This window comes from Hemitrygon akajei, chromosome 1 (genome assembly GCF_048418815.1).
Source record: "Hemitrygon akajei chromosome 1, sHemAka1.3, whole genome shotgun sequence".
NCBI classification, from domain to species: Eukaryota; Metazoa; Chordata; class Chondrichthyes; order Myliobatiformes; family Dasyatidae; genus Hemitrygon; species Hemitrygon akajei.
In genome coordinates this window covers 71,038,663-71,058,932 of record NC_133124.1, presented here as the reverse complement: position 1 = coordinate 71,058,932, position 20,270 = coordinate 71,038,663, and the positions used below count along the sequence as shown (strand labels likewise).

At 43.3% G+C, this 20,270-nt stretch overlaps 1 protein-coding gene across 1 annotated transcript in view; it reads right to left on the bottom strand.

The window, feature by feature from the left end:
- Nucleotides 1-2,557: 2,557 nt before the first annotated feature.
- The window catches only part of riok3 (RIO kinase 3 (yeast)), a 44,276-nt gene continuing 26,563 nt past the window's right edge, over nt 2,558-20,270 (bottom strand). Inside the window, exons 9-13 of the mRNA XM_073045376.1 lie at nt 19,892-20,051; nt 19,377-19,457; nt 15,678-15,767; nt 13,237-13,344; nt 2,558-2,785 (exon numbers count right to left, since the gene is read on the bottom strand). Coding sequence (XP_072901477.1) covers nt 2,693-2,785; nt 13,237-13,344; nt 15,678-15,767; nt 19,377-19,457; nt 19,892-20,051 — 532 coding nt within the window. The 3' untranslated portion in view covers nt 2,558-2,692. The remainder of the gene's footprint in view (nt 2,786-13,236; nt 13,345-15,677; nt 15,768-19,376; nt 19,458-19,891; nt 20,052-20,270) is intronic.

The following is a 20,270-nucleotide window of genomic DNA, read 5'->3' as shown; positions in this document are numbered from 1 at the left end:
GTATCAACTGAGCCGGGGTGGTGGGGGGAGGGGGGAAGCTGGTTTCTGTGCCTCCACCTCTCCCTCTGCAAATGGATCCTCAAGTTCCTAGTGTCAAGACCTCCGAGGATCTAACCAATCCCGGCATATCAATGCAGCTATAAAAGGAGGCAAGGCAACAGCTATATTTCAGTAGGAGTTTGAGGAGATTTGGTTTGTCACCCAAACTTATACAGATGTGCTATGGAGAGCAATCTGAAAGGCTGCATCACTGTCGGGGAGTGGGGGGAGGGGTGGCTACTGCACAGTATCGAAAGAAGCTAAAGAAAGTTGTAAAATTAGTCAGCTCAGTCATGGGTATTAGTCTCCATAGTATCCAAGACATCTTCAAGGAGCGGTGCCTCAAAGGTGATGTCCATTATTAAGGACCCCCACCACCCAAGACATGTCCTTTTCTCATTGCCACTGGAGGTACAGAAGCCTGAAGGCACACACTCAGTAATTCAAGAACAGCTTCTTCCTCTCTGCCATCCAATTCCTAAATGAATATTGAACCCATGAACACTTCCTCACTATTTTATTATTTCTATTTTTGCTCTATATTTTTAACTATTTAATATAGTGTATATACTTACCGTAATTGATTTACTTTTTCCTGTAGTATCGTGTATTGTATTGTGCTGCTGCCACTAAGTTAACAAATTTCACAACAGATGCCCATGATATTAAACCTGATTCTGATGTGCTGATCTGCGCCCACAGCTCTGCAGTTTCTTGCAGTCACATGCACAGCATTTGCCATAGCAAGCCTTTATGCATCCAGGTATGATGCTTTCAATGCTGTGTCAATAAACATTGGTAAGGGCTGATGGGGAAATGCCAAATTTCTTAACTCCCCAAGGAAGGTGTGGTATTGCTGTGCTTTTTTGGCCTTTGTGTCTATGTGCTTGGATCACCACAGGATAATGATGATGTTCAAGTTTTGGAATTTGAAGATCTCAACCACAGAACCGTTGATTAAGATACAAGCATGTGCACTGTCCCTTTCCTGAAGACAATGACCAGCTCTTTTGTAACAGTTTTATTGTTTTAGCTCGTACTATTTCAATAAATTGTTTAATGAATTGATCTGTATGAATAGTCTGCAAAACAGGCTATTCCACTATATCTGGTACATGTAACAACAATAAACCAATTTAATTAGACGAGTTCAGGTCTGATAAAGGAACCCCCAATATTAACAGTTTCTCTTTCCACCAATGCTGCCTGACCAGTTGAGAAAGTTACAGCACTGAAACAGGTGGCATGTTGATCAATGATCAACTTGCCAGACACTACAGCTCCCAAATATGATTAATGCTCAGAAAACTGGATATGAAGTTCTCTACAGTTCCTTTAGTAACCACTGAATTCTCAAGGAAACTGTTAAACTGCTAGTTAACATCTGCTGTGATTATCCATGTCCATCTTTAGAAACTGGTATGCACTGTGTCCGAGAAGGCATTGGAAAGGTCTTAAACACAAATTTTCAAACTGTAAATGGATAAATTATTCGAAAAGGATGGAGTTAAGAGTTAAGAATAGTTGAACAGCAGCCACAAACTGCCCAGTTCTACACCAGTGATACCTCCCAGCTTCTGGTAGTATCCCCACTCTCCTGTTCCCCATCTGCCTCCTGTCTCTATATCAGTGTTTTATGAAATGTCAATCTTGCAAATTGATGAGTTTTATCAATTTGTCATCACATTTAAAAAGCTTGAGGGGAAAGGCTGCTCACCGAATCCACTCAGAGACAGTCTTAGAAATGTCTCCAACCGCAAACCTAAAGGCCAAACCAGTCCATTCTGATCTTTCAATATTATGATAACTGACTTAAGGCACATGGCACCTTGGCTAATGAGGAAACTACAGCCTGTGAAAATCTCAAATGCATCAGAAAATGATCAACACACTCTACAAATCAGTCCACATCCATGAAAATAAAAAGTAGTGGTCTATTTGATCCCAATATCTAACATTCTTAATACCTTTTAGAGTTGTGATTGATCGTTTGACAATTAACAAATAAGTATTCTTAAATTACCTCTGCTGACTTACAATCACTCTAACCTGCCATTTGCTTTGTAATCCATTTTAACTAACAGATTTATGGTAAGTAGTTTCTAAACATTTCAAACACAAAATAAAGGCAAAATAATCTATTCAGCTTTAAATTGCATATTGTGAATACTTCAGTTTTAGAAGAGTTATTATAGGACCCGATCTGCCAATGAACATGCTAAATGTTCAAAGGCAGAACCTGCTTCTCATGGAATCAGGAAGTGACCACAGATTTTACTTTGACATGATTGCAATGCCTTGCTGGCAGCAGGTCACATGTGCGGTTACAATAAGATGTATAATCACATCAATCACACAAAATATAATTTAAAGTTTCACTTGTTTAAGATTTTTTTGTTAAAACTTTGAAGCATTTATTTGTCATCCAGGAATCAATAGTGCACATAAAGGAGGTTCAGCTTTCAGCATTACCACACTTATCAGATTTCCGTCATAATAAATACCAGCCACACAAATCTACTGACACTCATTTTAAATTTTAATCCAGATTCAATTGCAGTGCTAGCTCAGTTGAATCCCAGCTTGCCAAGTTTCCTTTCGCTTTCACCAAAAAAAAAGCCAGCAAAGTAAAATATTTAAAAGCTTTTCTCTTTTAATCATCTTCTGGGCTTTCATCAGACTCGAACTCTGCAAGTTTCCCATGCTTTTGGACGTGATCTTCATTTAATTTTTCCAAAGCCTCGATCTACAAATAAATCACAACACAAGAACATCATTTTGAAGTAGGGGCAATGAACTAAAATTATTGCAGCTGTCTTGAATAGAAATACTTAATCTAGCTTCCACGTCTAGTCAAAAATAAGATCATTTATCAGGTGACTGAAGTACTAAAAGATTACCACAGAACATGAAACAAGCCCTTCAGTCCATATTGTCGAGCACAATTAATTAAGAAAACCACAGCTAATCCCATCTGCCCTTGCAATGTTCATAACCCTCCATTCCCTGCACATTCATGTGCCTATCAAAGAGATTCTTAAATGCCTCTATAGTATCTGTCTCCACCACCACCACCCCTGAGAGTGCATCCTAGACATCTACCACTTTGTCTAAAAATCTTGCCCCTTACATCAACTTTGAACTTGCCTCCTTTCACCTTAAATGCATTCCCCCTGGTATTAGATATTTCAACCCTGGGAAAATGATACCAGCCGTCTACTCAATCTATGCTTCTCATAATCTTGTAAATATCTATCAGATCTCCCCTCAGCCTCCGCCACTGCAGAGAAAACCCAAGTTTGTCTAACCCCTCCTTATAACACATGCCCTCTCATCCAGGCAGCATTCTGGTGAACCTCCATCTAAAGCCTCAGCATTCTTCCTACAATGGGACGACCAGAACTGAATCCGATACCCCAGACGTGGCCAACTAGCACCTTAAAAAGGGGAGCAGGAAAATGACCAGTGAATGTAGCAGGGTAGGCTGAGACAGAGTACACAAAGGATGCATCATTCTGAACTTTATCAATATATCACAGAGTACAAAAGCAGGGAAGTTGCACTGAACCTTTATTAACACTGGTTTGGACTCAGTTGGAGTTTTGTGTTCAATTCCAGCTGCTATGTTATAGGAAGGAGGTGAAGACATTAGAGGGGATCCAGGAAGGATGTACAAGACTGGTTACTGAAAGGAGCAATGGCAGTTACAGGGACAGAGTTGACATGTTATCATTAGAGAAGTCAGAGGGCAACTTTGGTAGGTTTTGGACAGGGTGGTTGGGGAGGCTGTCTCCATTGGTGAGGGTGGGGGTGATGGGATCAAACAGCAATTCACTTGCACATCAGAATCATAATTATGTCATGGAATTTATTGTTTCACAGTACAGTGCAACATCAAAAAATTACTATAAATTACAAAATAAATAGTAAAAACAAAAGGATTAATAAGGCAGTGTTAATTGACCATTCAGAAATATGATGGCAGAAGAGAAGAACCTATTCCTGAGTTGTTGAGTGTAGGTCTTCAGGCTCCTGTACCTCCTCTCTGAAAGTATTAACGAGAAGAAGGTCCACTCAACCCAATCTACGCTATTCATTGTTAGCAGTGTGATACTCTGTACACTGGAGAAACCAAACGTCAATAGGTGATCCTTTGTGAAGCATCTTTGTTCAGTCCAAAGCCTGAACCTGAACAATTTCTTTTACAATTTCTCGTTCCACAGATGCAGCCTGACCTGATGAGTTTCCAACATGTTCTGTTTTCACTTTGGCCATGGGTTAATTTGCACAGTAATGGGTAGCTTGTGCATAAATGAGACAATGTGTGCAGACTGCAAGATAGGAGACATCAAAAACCTGTGATCAATGGGGTCACTGGAAATAACAGACCTGCAGTTGAGTAACATCACCATGGCAACCAAGGCCCTGAGGGAACAGAGAGATACTTCAGGTATAAGCCCACCAGATCAGGAGATGGAAGATGATGTTAAAAGCAACTGATCAGGAAACTTCTTGTCTTGGATTGGTCAAGTAGTAATAACTACATTTTGGGTGTTTAAAGGCTTATTCAGAAAGTCAGAAAGCATGGGATCCAGGGAAGTTTGGCCAGGTGGATTCAGAATTGGCTTGCCTGTAGAAGGCAGAGGGTCGTGGTGGAGGGAGTACTTTCAGATTGGAGGGTTGTGACTAGTGGTGTCCCACAAGGATCTGTTCTGGGACCTCTACTTTTCATGATTTTTATTAATGACCTGGATGTGGGGGTAGAAGGATGGGTTGGCAAGTTTGCAGACGACACAAAGGTTGGTGGTGTTGTAGATAGTGTAGAGGATTGTCGAAGATTGCAGAGAGACATTGATAGGATGCAGAAGTGGGCTGAGAAGTAGCAGATGGAGTTCAACCTGGAGAAGTGTGAGGTGGTACACTTTGGAAGGACAAACTCCAAGGCAGAGTACAAAGTAAATGGCAGGATACTTGGTAGTGTGGAGGAGCAGAGGGATCTGGGGGTACATGTCCACAGATCCCTGAAAGTTGCCTCATAGGTAGATAGGGTAGTTAAGAAAGCTTATGGGGTGTTAGCTTTCATAAGTCGAGGGATAGAGTTTAAGAGACGCGATGTAATGATGCAGCTCTATAAAACTCTAGTTAGGCCACATTTGGGGTACTGTGTCCAGTTCTGGTCGCCTCACTATAGGAAAGATGTGGAAGCATTGGAAAGGGTACAGAGGAGATTTACCAGGATGCTGCCTGGTTTACAGAGTATGGATTATGATCAGAGATTAAGGGAGCTACGGCTTTACTCTTTGGAGAGAAGGAGGATGAGAGGAGACATGATAGAGGTGTACAAGATATTAAGAGGAATAGACAGAGTGGACAGCCAGCACCTCTTCCCCAGGGCACCACTGCTCAGTACAAGAGGACATGGCTTTAAGGTAAGGGGAGGGAAGTTCAAGGGGGATATTAGAGGAAGGTTGGTGCTTGGAATGCACTACCTGAGTCAGTGGTGGAGGCAGATACACTAGTGAAGTTTAAGAGACTACTAGACAGGTATATGGAGGAATTTAAGGTAGGGGGTTATATGGGAGGCAGGGTTTGAGGGTCGGCACAACATTGTGGGCCAAAGGGCCTTTACTGTGCTGTACTGTTCTATGTCTATGTCTGTGTAAAACTGGGAGCTCCAATGCACAGGACCACAAGAGAGGTGGACTCAGCCAGTTCTGTCCTGGGTACAGATCTCCCCATTACTGAGGACATCTATGAGAGGTGACATCTCAGAAAGGCAACACCTATAAGGGACACCCCCGCCCCCAAACCAGGTCATGCGTTCTTTTCAATGCTGACATCAGGAAGGAGGTACAGGAGCCTGAACACTCACACCTCAACCTTCAACATCAGGTTCTTGAACACATCTGAAAGACTAACTTTACATTTTACTCAATTTGCACAAATGTCATTATATTTATTTCATTGTGTAAGTTATGTATAATTTGTTACTTTAAGTTTGCAATTTATGCTTGTCATAAGACCAAGACAAAGGAGCACTGAGTCTGCCCACCACTTGGCCCACTGAATCTGCTCTGTCATTCCTTCACGGTTGATTTAACATCCCCTCAACCCCATTATCCTGCTTTTTCCCTATAAACTTTGACGCCGTTAATAACAAGAACCAATCAACCCCCATTTTAAATATATCTACGTACTCTATTGTACAGCAGCAAAAAGCTAATTTTCAAGGCAAGTATAACGACAATTTCTCATGACAATAGACTTGAACTTGAAAATATGTTGTGCTTTGTACAGACAAGGAGAGCGAGGACCACAGCAGTGAGGTAAACAGGCCTCCTCCTTCCTCAAGGTGAAAGTTTGATTAAATATATGCCTGCTTGAATTGATAATAGAAGTATCTCACTTTCTCCACCACACAGATCCCTCAAACAGATCAGATGTTGGGAGTAGCAAGAGTGGAGCACCATGGGAGGAGTGTGGGACAGGTGGCACAGGAGAAGTGTGAGCAATGGGAGGTTGTGCAGGTGCAGACACACCCAGCCCTGAGATACCATTTGATTTCAAACAATTGGTTTATTGATCATTACAGAATGTCCCTCTGATGCCTCTCACTCCCTCCCCTGATTCCCCTTCCTGCCCCCTCCCCACTCTCAGTCCAAAATATAGAGATCTATATCAGAATCAGGTTTATCATCACTCACAAATCTTCATGAAAGCACTATAGTACTGTGCAAAGGTCCATAAGACATAGGGGCAGAATTAGGTCATTCAGCCCATTGAGTCTGCTCTTCATGGCTGATCCCGGATCCCACTCAACCCTGTACACCTGCCTTCTCGCCATAGCCTTTAATGCCCTGACCGATCAGGAAACTACCAACTTCCACCTTAAATGTACCCACCGACTTGGCCTCCACCACAGTCTGTGGCGGACAGAGCATTCCACATATTTACTACTCTCTGGCTGAATGAAAATTATTCCTCCTTACCTCTGTTCTAAAGCTTTGAGGCCATAAATTCTAGTTCTGCATAGTCCCACCACAGGAAACATCATCCCCACATCCACCCTGTCCAGTCCTTTCAACATCCAATAGGTTTTAGTGAGATCCCCATGCATTCTTCTAAATTCCAGTTGAGTACAGGCCCAAACTTACCAAACACTCCTCATACATTAACCCTCTCATTCCCAGAATAATCCTGTGAATCTCCTCTGGACTCTCTCCAATGACAACACATCCTTTCTGAGATATAGGGCCCAAAACTGTTGACAATACTCCAAATGCAGCCTGACTAAGTCTTATAAAGCTCAGCATTATCTCCTTGCTTTTATATTCTATTCCCCTTGAAATAAATGCCAACATTGCATTTGCCTTCTTTACCACAGATCAACCTGTAAATTAACCTTCTGGGAGTCTTGTATGAAGACTCCTAAATCCCTCTGTTCCTCTGATGTTTGAACCTTCTCCCCATTTAGATAATAGTCTACACTATTGTTCCTTTTATCAAAATGCATTATCATACGTTTCCCAACACTGTAATCCATCTGCCACTTTTTTGCCCAGGATTTTATCTTGTTCAACAGCCTCATGGGTGGCACTTTATCAAACTCCTTCTGAAAATCCAAGTAAATGACACCATTGACTCTCCTTTGTCCACCCTGCTTGTTACTTCCTCGAAGAACTAACAAATTTGTCTGGCAAGATTTCCCTTTACAGAAACCATGCTGACATTGACTTATTTTATCATTAGTCTCCAAGTACCTTGAAACCTCATCCTTAAAAATAGACCAATACTTTCCCAACCACTGAGGTTAGGCTAACTGGCCTATAATTTCCTTTATTTTGCCTTTCTCCCTTCTTAAAGGGTGGAATGACATTTGCAATCTTCTAGTCTTCTGGGATCATGCCAGAATCAAGTGATTCTTGAAAGATCATGACCAATGCATCTGTTATCTCTTCAGCAACCTCTCTCATGACTCTGGGATGTAGTCCATCTGGCCCAGGTGACTTAGCACCTTATGACCTTTGAGTTTGCCTAGCACTTCTTCTTTTGTAATACCAATGGCACTCACGGATCTCTGAAACCCAAGCTATATATGTGTCCAAAACTTCTGCACAGTACTGTTGATCAGCTAGCTGCATGGTGTCGCAACATCAACTTCGCACTCAACAACAGCAAGACCAAAGAACTGATTGTGTTCGGGAATGGGAAGATGAGTGACCAAACACCAATCCTCATTCTGAAGTCAGCAGTGGAAAGACAGAGACAGACAGACATACTTTATTGATCCTGAGGGAAATTGGGTTTCGTTACAGCCGCACCAAGAATAGTGAAGAAATATAGCAATATAAAACCATAAATAATTAAATAATAATAAGTTAATCGTGCCAAGTGGAAATAAGTCCAAGACCAGCCTATTGGCTCAGGGTGTCTGACACTCCGAGGAAGGAGTTGTAAAGTTTGATGGCCACATGCAGGAATGACTTCCTATGACGCTCAGTGTTACATCTCGGTGGAATGAGTCTCTGGCTGAATGTACTCCTGTGCCTAACCAGTACATTATGGAGTGGATGGGAGTCATTGTTCAAGATGGCATGTAACTTGGACAGCATCCTCTTTTCAGACACCACCGTCAGAGAGTCCAGTTCCACCCCCACAACATCACTGGCCTTACGAATGAGTTTGTTGATTCTGTTGGTGTCTGCTACCCTCAGCCTGCTGCCCCAGCACACAACAGCAAACATGATAGCACTGGCCACCACAGAACTCGTAGAACATCCTCAGCATCGTCCGGCAGATGTTAAAGGACCTTAGTCTCCTCAGGAAATAGAGACGGCTCTGACCCTTTTTGTAGACAGCCTCAGTGTTCTTTGACCAGTCCAGTTTATTGTCGATTTGTATCCCCAGGTATCTGTAATCCTCCACCATATCCACACTGACCCCTTGGATAGAAACAGGGGTCACTGGTGCCTTAGCCCTCCTCAGGTCCACCACCAGCTCCTTAGTTTTTTTCACATTAAGCTGCAGATGATTCTGCTCACACCTTGTGACAAAGTTTCCCACCATAGCCCTGTAGTCAGCCTCATCTCCCTTGCTGATGCATCCAACTATGGCAGAGTCATCAGAAAACTTCTGAAGATGGCAAGATTCTGTGTTGTAGTTGAAGTCCAAGGTGTAGATGGTGAAGAGAAAGGGAGACAGGACAGTCCCCTGTGGAGCCCCAGTGCTGCTGACCACTCTGTCTGACACACAGTGTTGCAAGCTCACGTACTGTGGTCTGCCAGTCAGGTAATCAATAATCCATGACACTAGGGAAGCATCCACCTGCATCACTGTCAGCTTCTCACCCAGCACAGCAGGACAGATGGTTTTGAACGCACTGGAGAAGTCAAAAAACATGACCCTCACAGTGCTTGCCGGCTTGTCCAGGTGGGCATAGACACGGTTCAGCAGGTAGACGATGGCATCCTCAACTCCTAGTCGGGGCTGATAGACAAACTGGAAGGGGTCTAAGTGTGGCCTAACCTTAGGCTGGAGCTGCTCTAGAACAAGTCTCTCCAGGGTCTTCATGATGTGGGAGGTCAATGCCACCAGTCTGTAGTCATTGGAGCCACTGTGGCGCGGCGTCTTCGGTACAGGAACGAGGCAGGACGTCTTCCACAGCACAGGAACCCTCTGGAGACTCAGGCTCAGGTTGAAGACATGGTGAAGTACTCCACATAGCTGGGGGGCACAGGCTTTGAGCACCCTGGGGCTGACACCATCCGGGCCTGCAGCCTTGCTTGGGTGGAGACGTTTCAGCTGTCTTCTTACCTGTTCAGCTGTGAAGCCCACCGTGGTGGTTTCCAGTGTGGGAGGGGTGTAGTCACAAGAGCAGGGTGGGGGGCTGTGAGGAGGGGTAGGAGTGGAGAGTAGAGTATGTGTTGGTTGGGGCCGCCAACATAGCCCTGTCCACACTGCCTTCAGCTCCTCTGTTGCTAGTTTGCCAGAACCCAGTGATGGTCCTCATCCCACTCGACCTCTCTCATGTTGTTCTGCTGGAGTTTCCACTCAAGCTTCCTCCTATACCTGTCTTTAGCCTCCCTGATCTTGGCTTTCAGGTCCCTCTGTATTGTCCTCAGCTCCTCCCTATTTCCATCTCTAAATGCCCTCTTTTTAGCATTCAGGATGTCCTTAATGTCCTTTGTTACCCATGGCTTGTTATTTGATAACAAAGGACAATTCATGCCGGAACATTGCAGTCCACACAGAAGTTGATGTAATCAGTGATGCACTCTGTGAGCTCACCAATGTCCTCTCCATGTGGCTCACAGAGGGCCTGCCAGTCTGTCACCTCAAAACAATCCTGGAGTGCCTCATAAGCCTCCTCCGACCATTTCCTCACTGTCCTCGAGGTTGCAGGTTTACTCTTCACCAGAGGCACGTAGCAGGGTTTGAGATGCACCAGGGTATGATCAGACCTTCCCAGTGGGGGGAGGGGAGAGGAGCTGTAAGCATCCTTAACGTTAGCATACATCAAGTCCAGGGTCCTCTCCCCTCTAGTTGTACAGCTCACATACTGCGTGAAGTTGGGGAGTGTTCTAGCCATGGTAACATGGTTGAAGTCACCCGAGATGGTAATGAGGGCACTCGGGTGCTGGGTTTGTAGTCTGGCTATGACAGTGTGAATGATGTTACACGCCGACGTCGGGTTGGCAGAGGGAGGGATGTGTGCAATAACCACAATTGCATGTGAGATTACCCTTGGCAAATAATATGGCTGGAGTCCAACACCAAAAAGTTGAATATCTGGGCTACAAACACGTTCCTTGATCGTAATATGACCAGGATTGCACCATCTGTTGTTAACCAGAACAGCAAGCCCCCACTTCTTTACGCTTACCGTTCTCAGTGCAAGGTTGAGCAGATTCAAGATTCTGGATTATCAAGATCTGAGGATCTAACCTGGGCCAAACACACTGATACAATCACAAAAATGACATGCCAATGTCTCTACTTCATTAGGAGTAAGGAGCAAGTTCATGAAGAGATTTGGTATGTCACCAAAAACTAGCAAATTTCTACAGATGTGCAGAGGAGAACATTTTGGCTGGTTGCATCATCATTTGGTATGGAGGCTCCAATGCACAAGAGGCTGCACAGTATCATAAACTCAGCCAGCTCCATCACAGGCACAATCCTCCCTACCATTGAGGGTATCTTCAAAAAGCGGTGCTTCAGTACAGTGGCATTCATCACTAAGGGCCTTCACCATCCGGACAAGCCCCCTTCACATTACTAACATCAGGTAGGCGGTACAGGAGCCTGAACACCCATAACCTGATGTGCACTAGTTTTAACATCTCATCCTTTCTCAGTACACTGGATTCCAGTCTCTGGGATAATCTTCAAACTAGAAACTTACACTCAGATGCAAGTGCTGATGCAAGGTTTCACCCATCACAAGATTTTTTTAAAAATCATAAGAACTTACACTGTAAATTGGATAGTTGCCTGTCCCATATGACCCTGTCCACTTCCCCAAAACAAGGGCTTGAGCATGAGAGTTTGCGGCTCTGATATTTCACCCAAATAGATGCATGTTCCTTTTTAAATAACTTTTACCACTTCAAATCTGGGATCACTCCAGATATAGTCAACCTTACATTCCAAGTCATTATAATTCCTTCTTGCATCCAGATAAAACTGTTGGCAGAAGCAATGAGTACCAGAGGGAAGATTTTCTCCCAATTTTTAAAAAAATAATGTCTATTTTCATAACTAAATATCAGTTATTTAACTGATAATAGTTATTCCAAAGGGGGAAGATTTCGGGAAGTTTCACCAACAGAAAGATCTGGTTCCAACCAAATCATCAAGTTCACTGATGACGCATCAGTGATTTGCCTCATCGACAACAACAACGAGATAGCATACAGAGCAGGCAGAGCAGCTGGTAAATGGTGTAAACACAATTTGAGTTTCAACATGGACAAGACCAAAGAGATGATTGTGGACTTTAGGAAGGTGCAGACTGATCACTCCTCACTGATCATAAAAGGCTCATTCATGGAGGAGCACCAAGTTTCTGCGCGGGCACTTCTCACCTGGTCCCTCCAACATCACCTCTTTAGTCAAAAAAAAAGCACAGTAGCGTCTTCACTTCCTGAGGAGAGTAAAGTGAGTGAGGCTCTCCACCACCCCCACCCCCAATTGTAACCATTTTTTTGTACAGGAGCACCATTGGAAGGGACCTAACCAGCTGCATCACCTTCTGGTATGGGAATTGCAAGGCATCTAATCACAAGTCCCTATAAAGGATTGCAAGGACTGCTGAGAGAATCATGGAAGTCTCTATTCCACCCGTTAGAGATATTTATCAGGAGCACTACATATGCAGGGTCCTTAGCATTGTCAATGATCCCTCCCATCCATTGAACAATCTCTGATTCCCCTACCATCAAGCAGGAGGTTCGGTAGCATGAGGCCAAGAACTATTAGGATGGGAAGCAGCCTAACAAGTTCCCCCAGGCCCTAAGACTACTGAACCTGCCACCTCCCAGGTCTTATGTATGACTGTCAGAAGTGTTATATTATTTTTTAACTTGTGTCATATATGCACCTTACTAATTGTTAATTTATTTGTGGTAACATTACTTTGTGTGTTATATGTGTGAGTTATATATAAAAACACAAAATGCTGGCAGAACTCAGCAGGCCAGACAGCATCTATGGGAGGAGGTAATGACGACGTTTCGGACCGAAACATTGACACTACCTCCTCCCATAAATGATGTCTGGTCTGCTGAGTTCTGCCAGCATTTTGTGTTTTTATTTATTTCCAGCATCTGCAGATTCACTCGTGTGAGTTATATACTGTTTTGTCTTGTGCACCTTGGTCTGTTGTTTTGTTTGGTGGTATACACGTGTACAGTTGAATGACAATAAACTGATCTTGAACTTTTACAAGCACCGGGGAGAAATAATCTTCAAGAAAACAGGTATTTACTTCACAATAATCAAAATAGCAAGTAGCTCCCTTCTTGCCCACTCCATCGTAGTCCCATCACTGCACAGGATTATTCGGAAATGCAGTTTAAGCAGGTATATAGAATAAGTTTACAAAGTGAGCATTTGATAACAGTGACTTTATATAGAATCTGTAACAGGATTAAAACATTCCAAAGAGTTAAAACCCTTTATCCTAAATGGTTATACCTCAGCAAGGAAGTCCACTTCGTTATCAGCACTGATATTCAAACCAGAGACAGCATTGAACAGATCCCGCTCACCCATCGCATCTGCAACTCCGGCCTTCTGGAAGAACTGCAACAAGAACAGCAACATGAAGGACCATGCCACATTGTCAGGCCATCAGTTACGCTATTAACTCTATAGCTGCTTTGGGAAAGCGGCTAGCATAATCAAAGACCCCACCAACCTCTGATATTTGCTTTTTTCCTATTTCCCATTAGGCAGAAGATACAGAAGCCTGTATAGACACACAGTATGATAAAGATGGACTCATCAGAATCTACCTTGTAATGGCTTTGCACCTTATTGTCTACTTGCACTGCACTTTCTCTGTAACTACGCTGGTATCGTTTTACCTTGTGCTACATCAATGCACTGTGTAATTAACTGATGTGTATGGACAGGGACTTCACCTGAATTATCTGCTGCAGAGGTTTATTATGGCAAAGTAACCAACCTAAACTCGTTTGGGAGAAGGGGGAGAAGGGAGGCAACATACTTCAATAGAAAGAAAGTGGACCTTATTCCTCCCGCAGCTCTCTCTCTCTCACTTGTTCTTTTCACTTTTCTGGCAAGATCGTTGCCAGATATTCCTCACTGTAACCTGGCTCCCTTCACACCTGTTTCAAGGTGAAGGGTGGTGGGGTTTGAAAAGCATTTGTTTTTTTGCTACATGCCGCAGGTCCGTGACAACAAGGAAAAACTGACTATTTATTGATGGACTTCCTCACATCGGTATGTGATCTTCTCTTTTAAGGGAGGAAGGCAAAAGAAAAGGAACTATAGGCCAGTTAGCCTAACCTCAGTGGTTGGGGAAGTGTTGGAGTCTATTATCAATCATGAGGTTTCAGGGTACTTGGAGACTAATGATAAAATAGGTCAAAGGCAACATGGTTTCTGTAAAGGGAAATCTTGCCTGACATATCTGTTAAGAGTTCTTCGAGGAAGTAAGAAGCAGGGTGGACAAAGGAGAGGCAGTGGATGTCATTTACTTGGACTTTTAGAAGGTATTTTATAAGATGCCACACATGAGGCTACTTAACAAGATAAGATCCTATGGCGTTACAGGAAAGTATATTTCCAGTGGGATAGAATTCAGAAGTCTGAGCATTATATCAAATTGCTTAGAACCTGGGTAAGTCCACTCCCAAGTTTTGCCTGTCAGATTTGGTCTTCACCATCAAAACAAACTTGTGGCTCTGTTTCCTCAAATGGCTACAGAAATTAAAACTGTTCCCAATGACCCTCACTAATTTTTAATTGATACACCACTGAAAGCATCCTGTCCAGATACATTACAGTATAGTATGGCAGCTGCTCTGCCCATGACTGCTGAAAGTAGTGGACACAGCTCAGCACATCTCAAGAACCAGCCTCCCCACATGTTTACACTTCACGCTGCCTCAGTAAATCTGTCAGCATAATCAAAGACCCTACTCACCCCAGACATTCTCACTTCCCCCCCCCCCCCCCCCCCGCATTGGACAAAAAATACAAAACCCTGAAAGCACGAACTAGCAGGCTAAAGGACAGCTTCTATTCTGAAACACAAGAGATTCAGCAGATGCTGGAAATCTTGAACAGTACATTCAAAATGCTAGAGGAACTCATCAGATCAAGTAGCATCTATGAAAGAAATAAATGTTTTGGTCCAAGATCCTTCATTAGGACTAGAATGGAAGGGCGTCAGAAGCCAGAATAATAAGGTGAGGGATTTTGACCCCTTCCTTTTCAGTTCTGATGAAGGGCCTTGGCCCAAAACATCGACTGTTTATTTCTCTCCATAGATACTGCCTGACCTGCTGAGTTCCTCCAGCATTTTGCATGTGTTGCTCGGCTTCCATTCCGCTGTTATCAGATGATAGATATGAACTCTGGATCTCTCAATTACTTTATCACGTTTGCTGCTTGCACCTTATTTGTCTACCAACACTTTCTCTGTAACCATAATACAATATTCAAGGTTATCCTGTATTCTGTGTATTTTTTAAACATTTTATACTACCTCAGTTTACTTACGTATAGAATGTTCTGTCTGGTTGACATGCAAAACAAAAGCTTTTCTCTTTATCTCAGTAACAAACCAATTACTAAATTACGAGAAGCATTATCAGACCAAGAACAGACAAGCATGGCCCCAGAATGGAGGAGTTGCGATCACCAGCTAATGCTGAACATGAAGGGAGAGAAAATGTTCATATAGCAAACAAGTTTAACAGGATTAACTAGGAGCAACTGTCTCCAGCTAAGCATGTAAAGGAGAAGGGAATTAAAAGGTATCACATACTGCAGTGTGAACTGGGAAATGAGGAGTTGCTGGGCTGAATATCTACTAACTTTCTACATATAGCTACACTGATACTTCACTAGTACTCATTATCATGGAAGAGGAACTGCTGAGTTACCTGAGAAACATTTTTGCAATCCCTGAAGAGAAACTCGAGTCCATGAGGATGAGTGGGTTCCACGGATTGACTGACATCAATCAACCAGATCTGTAAAACAAAACATAGGCAGGCTAGATCAAGTTATCCTCATGAAAGCACATCATGAAATTTTTGATGTAAGCTGGAGAAATTCAGCAGGTCAGATAGCACCTGTGTGAGGGAAAAAACTGTCAACATTCTGGTGAGTTTTATTGCTCCAGATTCTACATCTGCAATCTCTTGTGTCTCCTTGAAAGCAGATCACTAGCAAGATCAGCATTAACTGTGTGTCCTGAACTGCCCCACCTGTATTTAAAGGAGACAAGAGAGTTGAGACAATCAGATCTGGAGCAGCAGACAGACTGCTGGAGGAACTTGGGTGGCGGGTCATGCAGGACAGTGGGCAGAGGGACGGTTCTCATTGTGGGTCCAGAGAACAGTCATGAGCCATCACAAAGACGGTGGGTATGGATTCACATGCAGGAGGACAGACTATCTATGGATAGCAGGTCGCAAAACCCGAAGATTAGGATGGGTCCTTATGATAATCCAGTAGTTTTGCAGTTAACATTAACACTTTTCATTTTAAATTTGATTTATTTAAATTTCCTACTTGCTAGAATGGAATTCAAACTCATTTCTGGATGAAAACCCTGTAACCAAATCATATTCTCTAATAATAACCCTTATCATTGCATTTCAACAATATTTGCTGCTTGCTTGAAAACTGCCAAGTTCCTTGGTGTAAACATTACTAATAGTCTGTCCTAGTTCAAGCAACACACACAAAATGCTGGTGGAACGCAGCAGGCCAGGCAGCATCTATAAGGAGAAGTACTGTTGATGGCCGAGACCCTTCGTCAGGACTAACTGAAAGGAAAGATAGTAAGAGATTTGAAAGTAGGAGGGGGAGGGGGAAATGCAAAATGATAGGAGAAGACCGGAGGGGTGGGGTGAAGCTGACAGCCAGAAAGGTGATTAGCAAAAGGGATACAGAGCTGGACAAAGGAAAGGATCATGGGATGGGAGGCCTAGGGAGAAAGAAAGGGGGAGGGGAGCACCAGAGGGAGATGGAGAACAGGCAGAGTGATGGGCAGAGAGAGAGAAAAAAACAAACAACTAAATATATCAGGGATGGGGTAAGAAGGGGAGGAGGGGCATTAACGGAAGTTAGAGAAGTCAGTGTTCATGCCATCAGGTTGGAGGCTACCCAGCTGGTATATAAGGTGTTGTTCCTCCGACCCGAGTGTGGCTTCATCTTGACAATAGAGGAGGCTATGGATAGACATATCAGAATGGGAGTGGGACCTGGAAGTAAAATGTGTAGACATATCAGAATGGGTAGCCTCCAACCTGATGGCATGAACATTGACTTCTCTAACTTCCATTAATGCCCCTCCTCCCCTTCTTACCCCATCCCTGATATATTTAGTTTTTCCCCCCCTCCTTTTTTTTCTCTCTTTCTGCCCATCACTCTGCCTGTTCTCCATCTCCCTCTGGTGCTCCCCTCCCCCTTTCTTTCTTCCTAGCCCTCCCATCCCATGATCCTTTCCTTTCTCCAGCTCTGTATCCCTTCTGCCAATCACCTTTCCAGCTCTCAGCTTCACCCCACGCCCTCCGGTCTTCTATCATTTCACGTTTTCCCTACCCCCTCCTACTTTCAAATCTCTTACTATCTTTCCTTTCAGTTAGTCCTGACGAAGGGTCTCGGCCCGAAACGTCAACAGTGCTTCTCTCTATAGATGCTGCCTGGCCTGCTGTGTTCCACCAGCATTTTGTGTGTGTTGCTTGAATTTCCAGCATCTGCAGATTTCCTCGTGTTGTCCTAGTTCAACCACTTTTACTTTATGGCTATGAAAGCACACCAACACCTCTATGTCCTTAGAAGGTTAAGGAAATTCACATGTCCCTCAAGACCTCCACCAATTTTTATTGATACACTATAGAAAGAGTCCTATCTAGATGCATAACAGCTTGGTACGGCAACCGCTTTGCCATGACAGCAAGAAAATGTTAAAACAATATCAGAATGCAGAGTTACAGAGAAAGTGCAGTGCAGCTAGACAATAAGGCACAAGGGCCATGATGCAGGTGTGGACGCAGTTCAGCACATCATGGAAACCAACCTCCCCTCCATGGACTATCTACACTTCTCACTGTCTCAGTAAAGCAGTCAACATAATCAAAGACCTCTCAAAGACATTCTCTCTTCCAGCAGAAGGCACAAAACCTGTAAGTACATACCACCAGGGTCAAGGACAGCTTCTATCCCACTGTTATAGAACTATTGAATGGTCCCCAAGATGGACTCTTGACCTCACAATCTATCTTATCATGACCCTTGCACCTTATTGTCTACCTGTACTGCACTTTCCCTGTATTTGTACACTTTATTCTGCATTGTTGTTTTAACTTGTTCTACTTCAATATATTGATGCAATGAGTGGATGGCATGCAAAACAGTCTTGCACTATACCTTGGTAAACGTGACAATAATAAAACTACCAACTACTGGGGAGTAGGTACAGAGGAGAGGTCAGGGTTAAGTTTTTTACCCAGAGAGTGGTAAGTGCGTGGCATGGGCTGCTGGCAACAGTGGTGGAGGCAGATACAATAGGGTTTTTTAAGAGGCCTTTAGATAGGTACATGAAGCTTAGTAAAATAGAGGGCTATGGGTAAGCCTAGTAATTTTTAAGGTAGGGACATGTTCGGCACAACTTTATGGGCCCAAGGGCCTGTATTGTGCTGTAGGTTTTCTATGTTTCTAAAGTGGCCTCTCTTCCATTGGGGACTGATCACAGGTTAGGGCTACAATGCAGAACATCTCCCATATTGGAGACCTTGAACTTCTGCCACCGCTACTGATCTTCTGTCTTCAGGTCCTAGTCTTACAACTAAATGCAGCATCCTTCCAGACTCAACTTCATGTACAGATTCTGCAGTTCCCATTTGCACCTCCTATGCACCCAATGTGTCCATCCTTACTATCTTTCACATTCATCCATTTTGAGAAATTAGTTTATTATTGTCACATATAACAAGGTACTATGAAAAACTGTTTGGCTTATCTCTTATACAGATTAATTAATTACAATAGTGCATTGGTGTATTACAAGGGAAAACAATAACAGAGTGCAGAATAAAGTGTTACAGTTACAGCAAAAGTGCAGTGCAGATACTCAATAAGTTGAAAGGCCATAAGGTATATTATGAGGATAACAGCCCACCTTACCATATTAAGGGACAATTCACCAGTCTTAAAACAGTGTAATAGAAGATGGCCTTGAGCCTGGTGATACAAGCTTTCAGGCTTTTATTTTAAAACTTTGTTTCTACTCTTCTAGACACTTCCTCCCTCTCTACCCTGCATGAAACCTGTTTCAGCTAATTATCTTCCAGATCAAATGAAGTTATCAGCTTGCAATTTCCGTAAGCTGTAATAACATCTGTAATTATATAAAAGTGGCAGCACATTGACATTCTTCTCCCCAAAATGCATCCAATTTGGTTGAAATATGCAGAGTTTAATTTATTTAAATCAAGTTCCCAATAAACCAGCTCTCATCACTTAACTGACAGTAAAACCTCAGATCTTTCTTGCACACCACACACAAGCTGCTGGTCAGCACAGACCTGGTGGGCCTGTTTCCATCCTGACTCCAAGACACATATGCTTACCTTCCCCACGTGCCACAACAGGTTGTAGGCGCTCAGGTCAGCATGAACCAATTTGCATTCGGTGTACAGCTGTTGCATTATCTGTAAAATAAGGCAGGCCTTTAGACAGCACTCTTTCCAACAACAGAATAAGCTGAACTCAAAAATTCCCTTGAAACCTTCAGGACCACAGAGGAATTATTAATTCTTTTGGATTATGTTTGAGGGAGCCCCAGAAATACATTACAGTGGAGCATTTTCATATCTATAAGACACAGGAGCAGAATTAGGCCATTTGGCCAGTCAAGTCTGCTCTACCATTTGATCATGGCCAATTTATTTTCCCTCTCAACCCCATTCTCCTGCCTGCTACCCATAACTTTGACACCCTTAAGTACCTATCAACCTTCACTTTAAATATACCCAATCATTTGGCCTCTGCAACAGTCAGTGGCAATGAATTCCATAGATTCACCACCCTCTAACTAAAGAATATCCTTGCGAATAGAGCTTGTGCAGAAAGAACAGTAGCTTACATGCAAGACCTGGTGATAGGCTCGCTTCATGTCTTCATTGTTAAGCCGAACATCTTTCAGTTTGGGAGCTGCCACGTGATCCTGGCCAATGAATGACATCACCAGGATGTGCTTCTTGAGAAGAACCACCTCTGGACAGGGAATCCCAACTTTATGCATCCTGCGGAGAGAAATCAGGCATCCAATTGTACCATTTGCATTTACATGGAGAGGCAAAAAGGGTTTATTAGCCACAGACCTACAATTCAGTCCCAGGACTGATCTTTCACCCCAACCCCACTTTCCTTCACAAACCCGATATCCCTTGACTGCTTCATAACCACAAACAAGTTGTCTTGGATTTTCTGTCGGTATGTGCTTTCAGGCTTTCACATCTTCC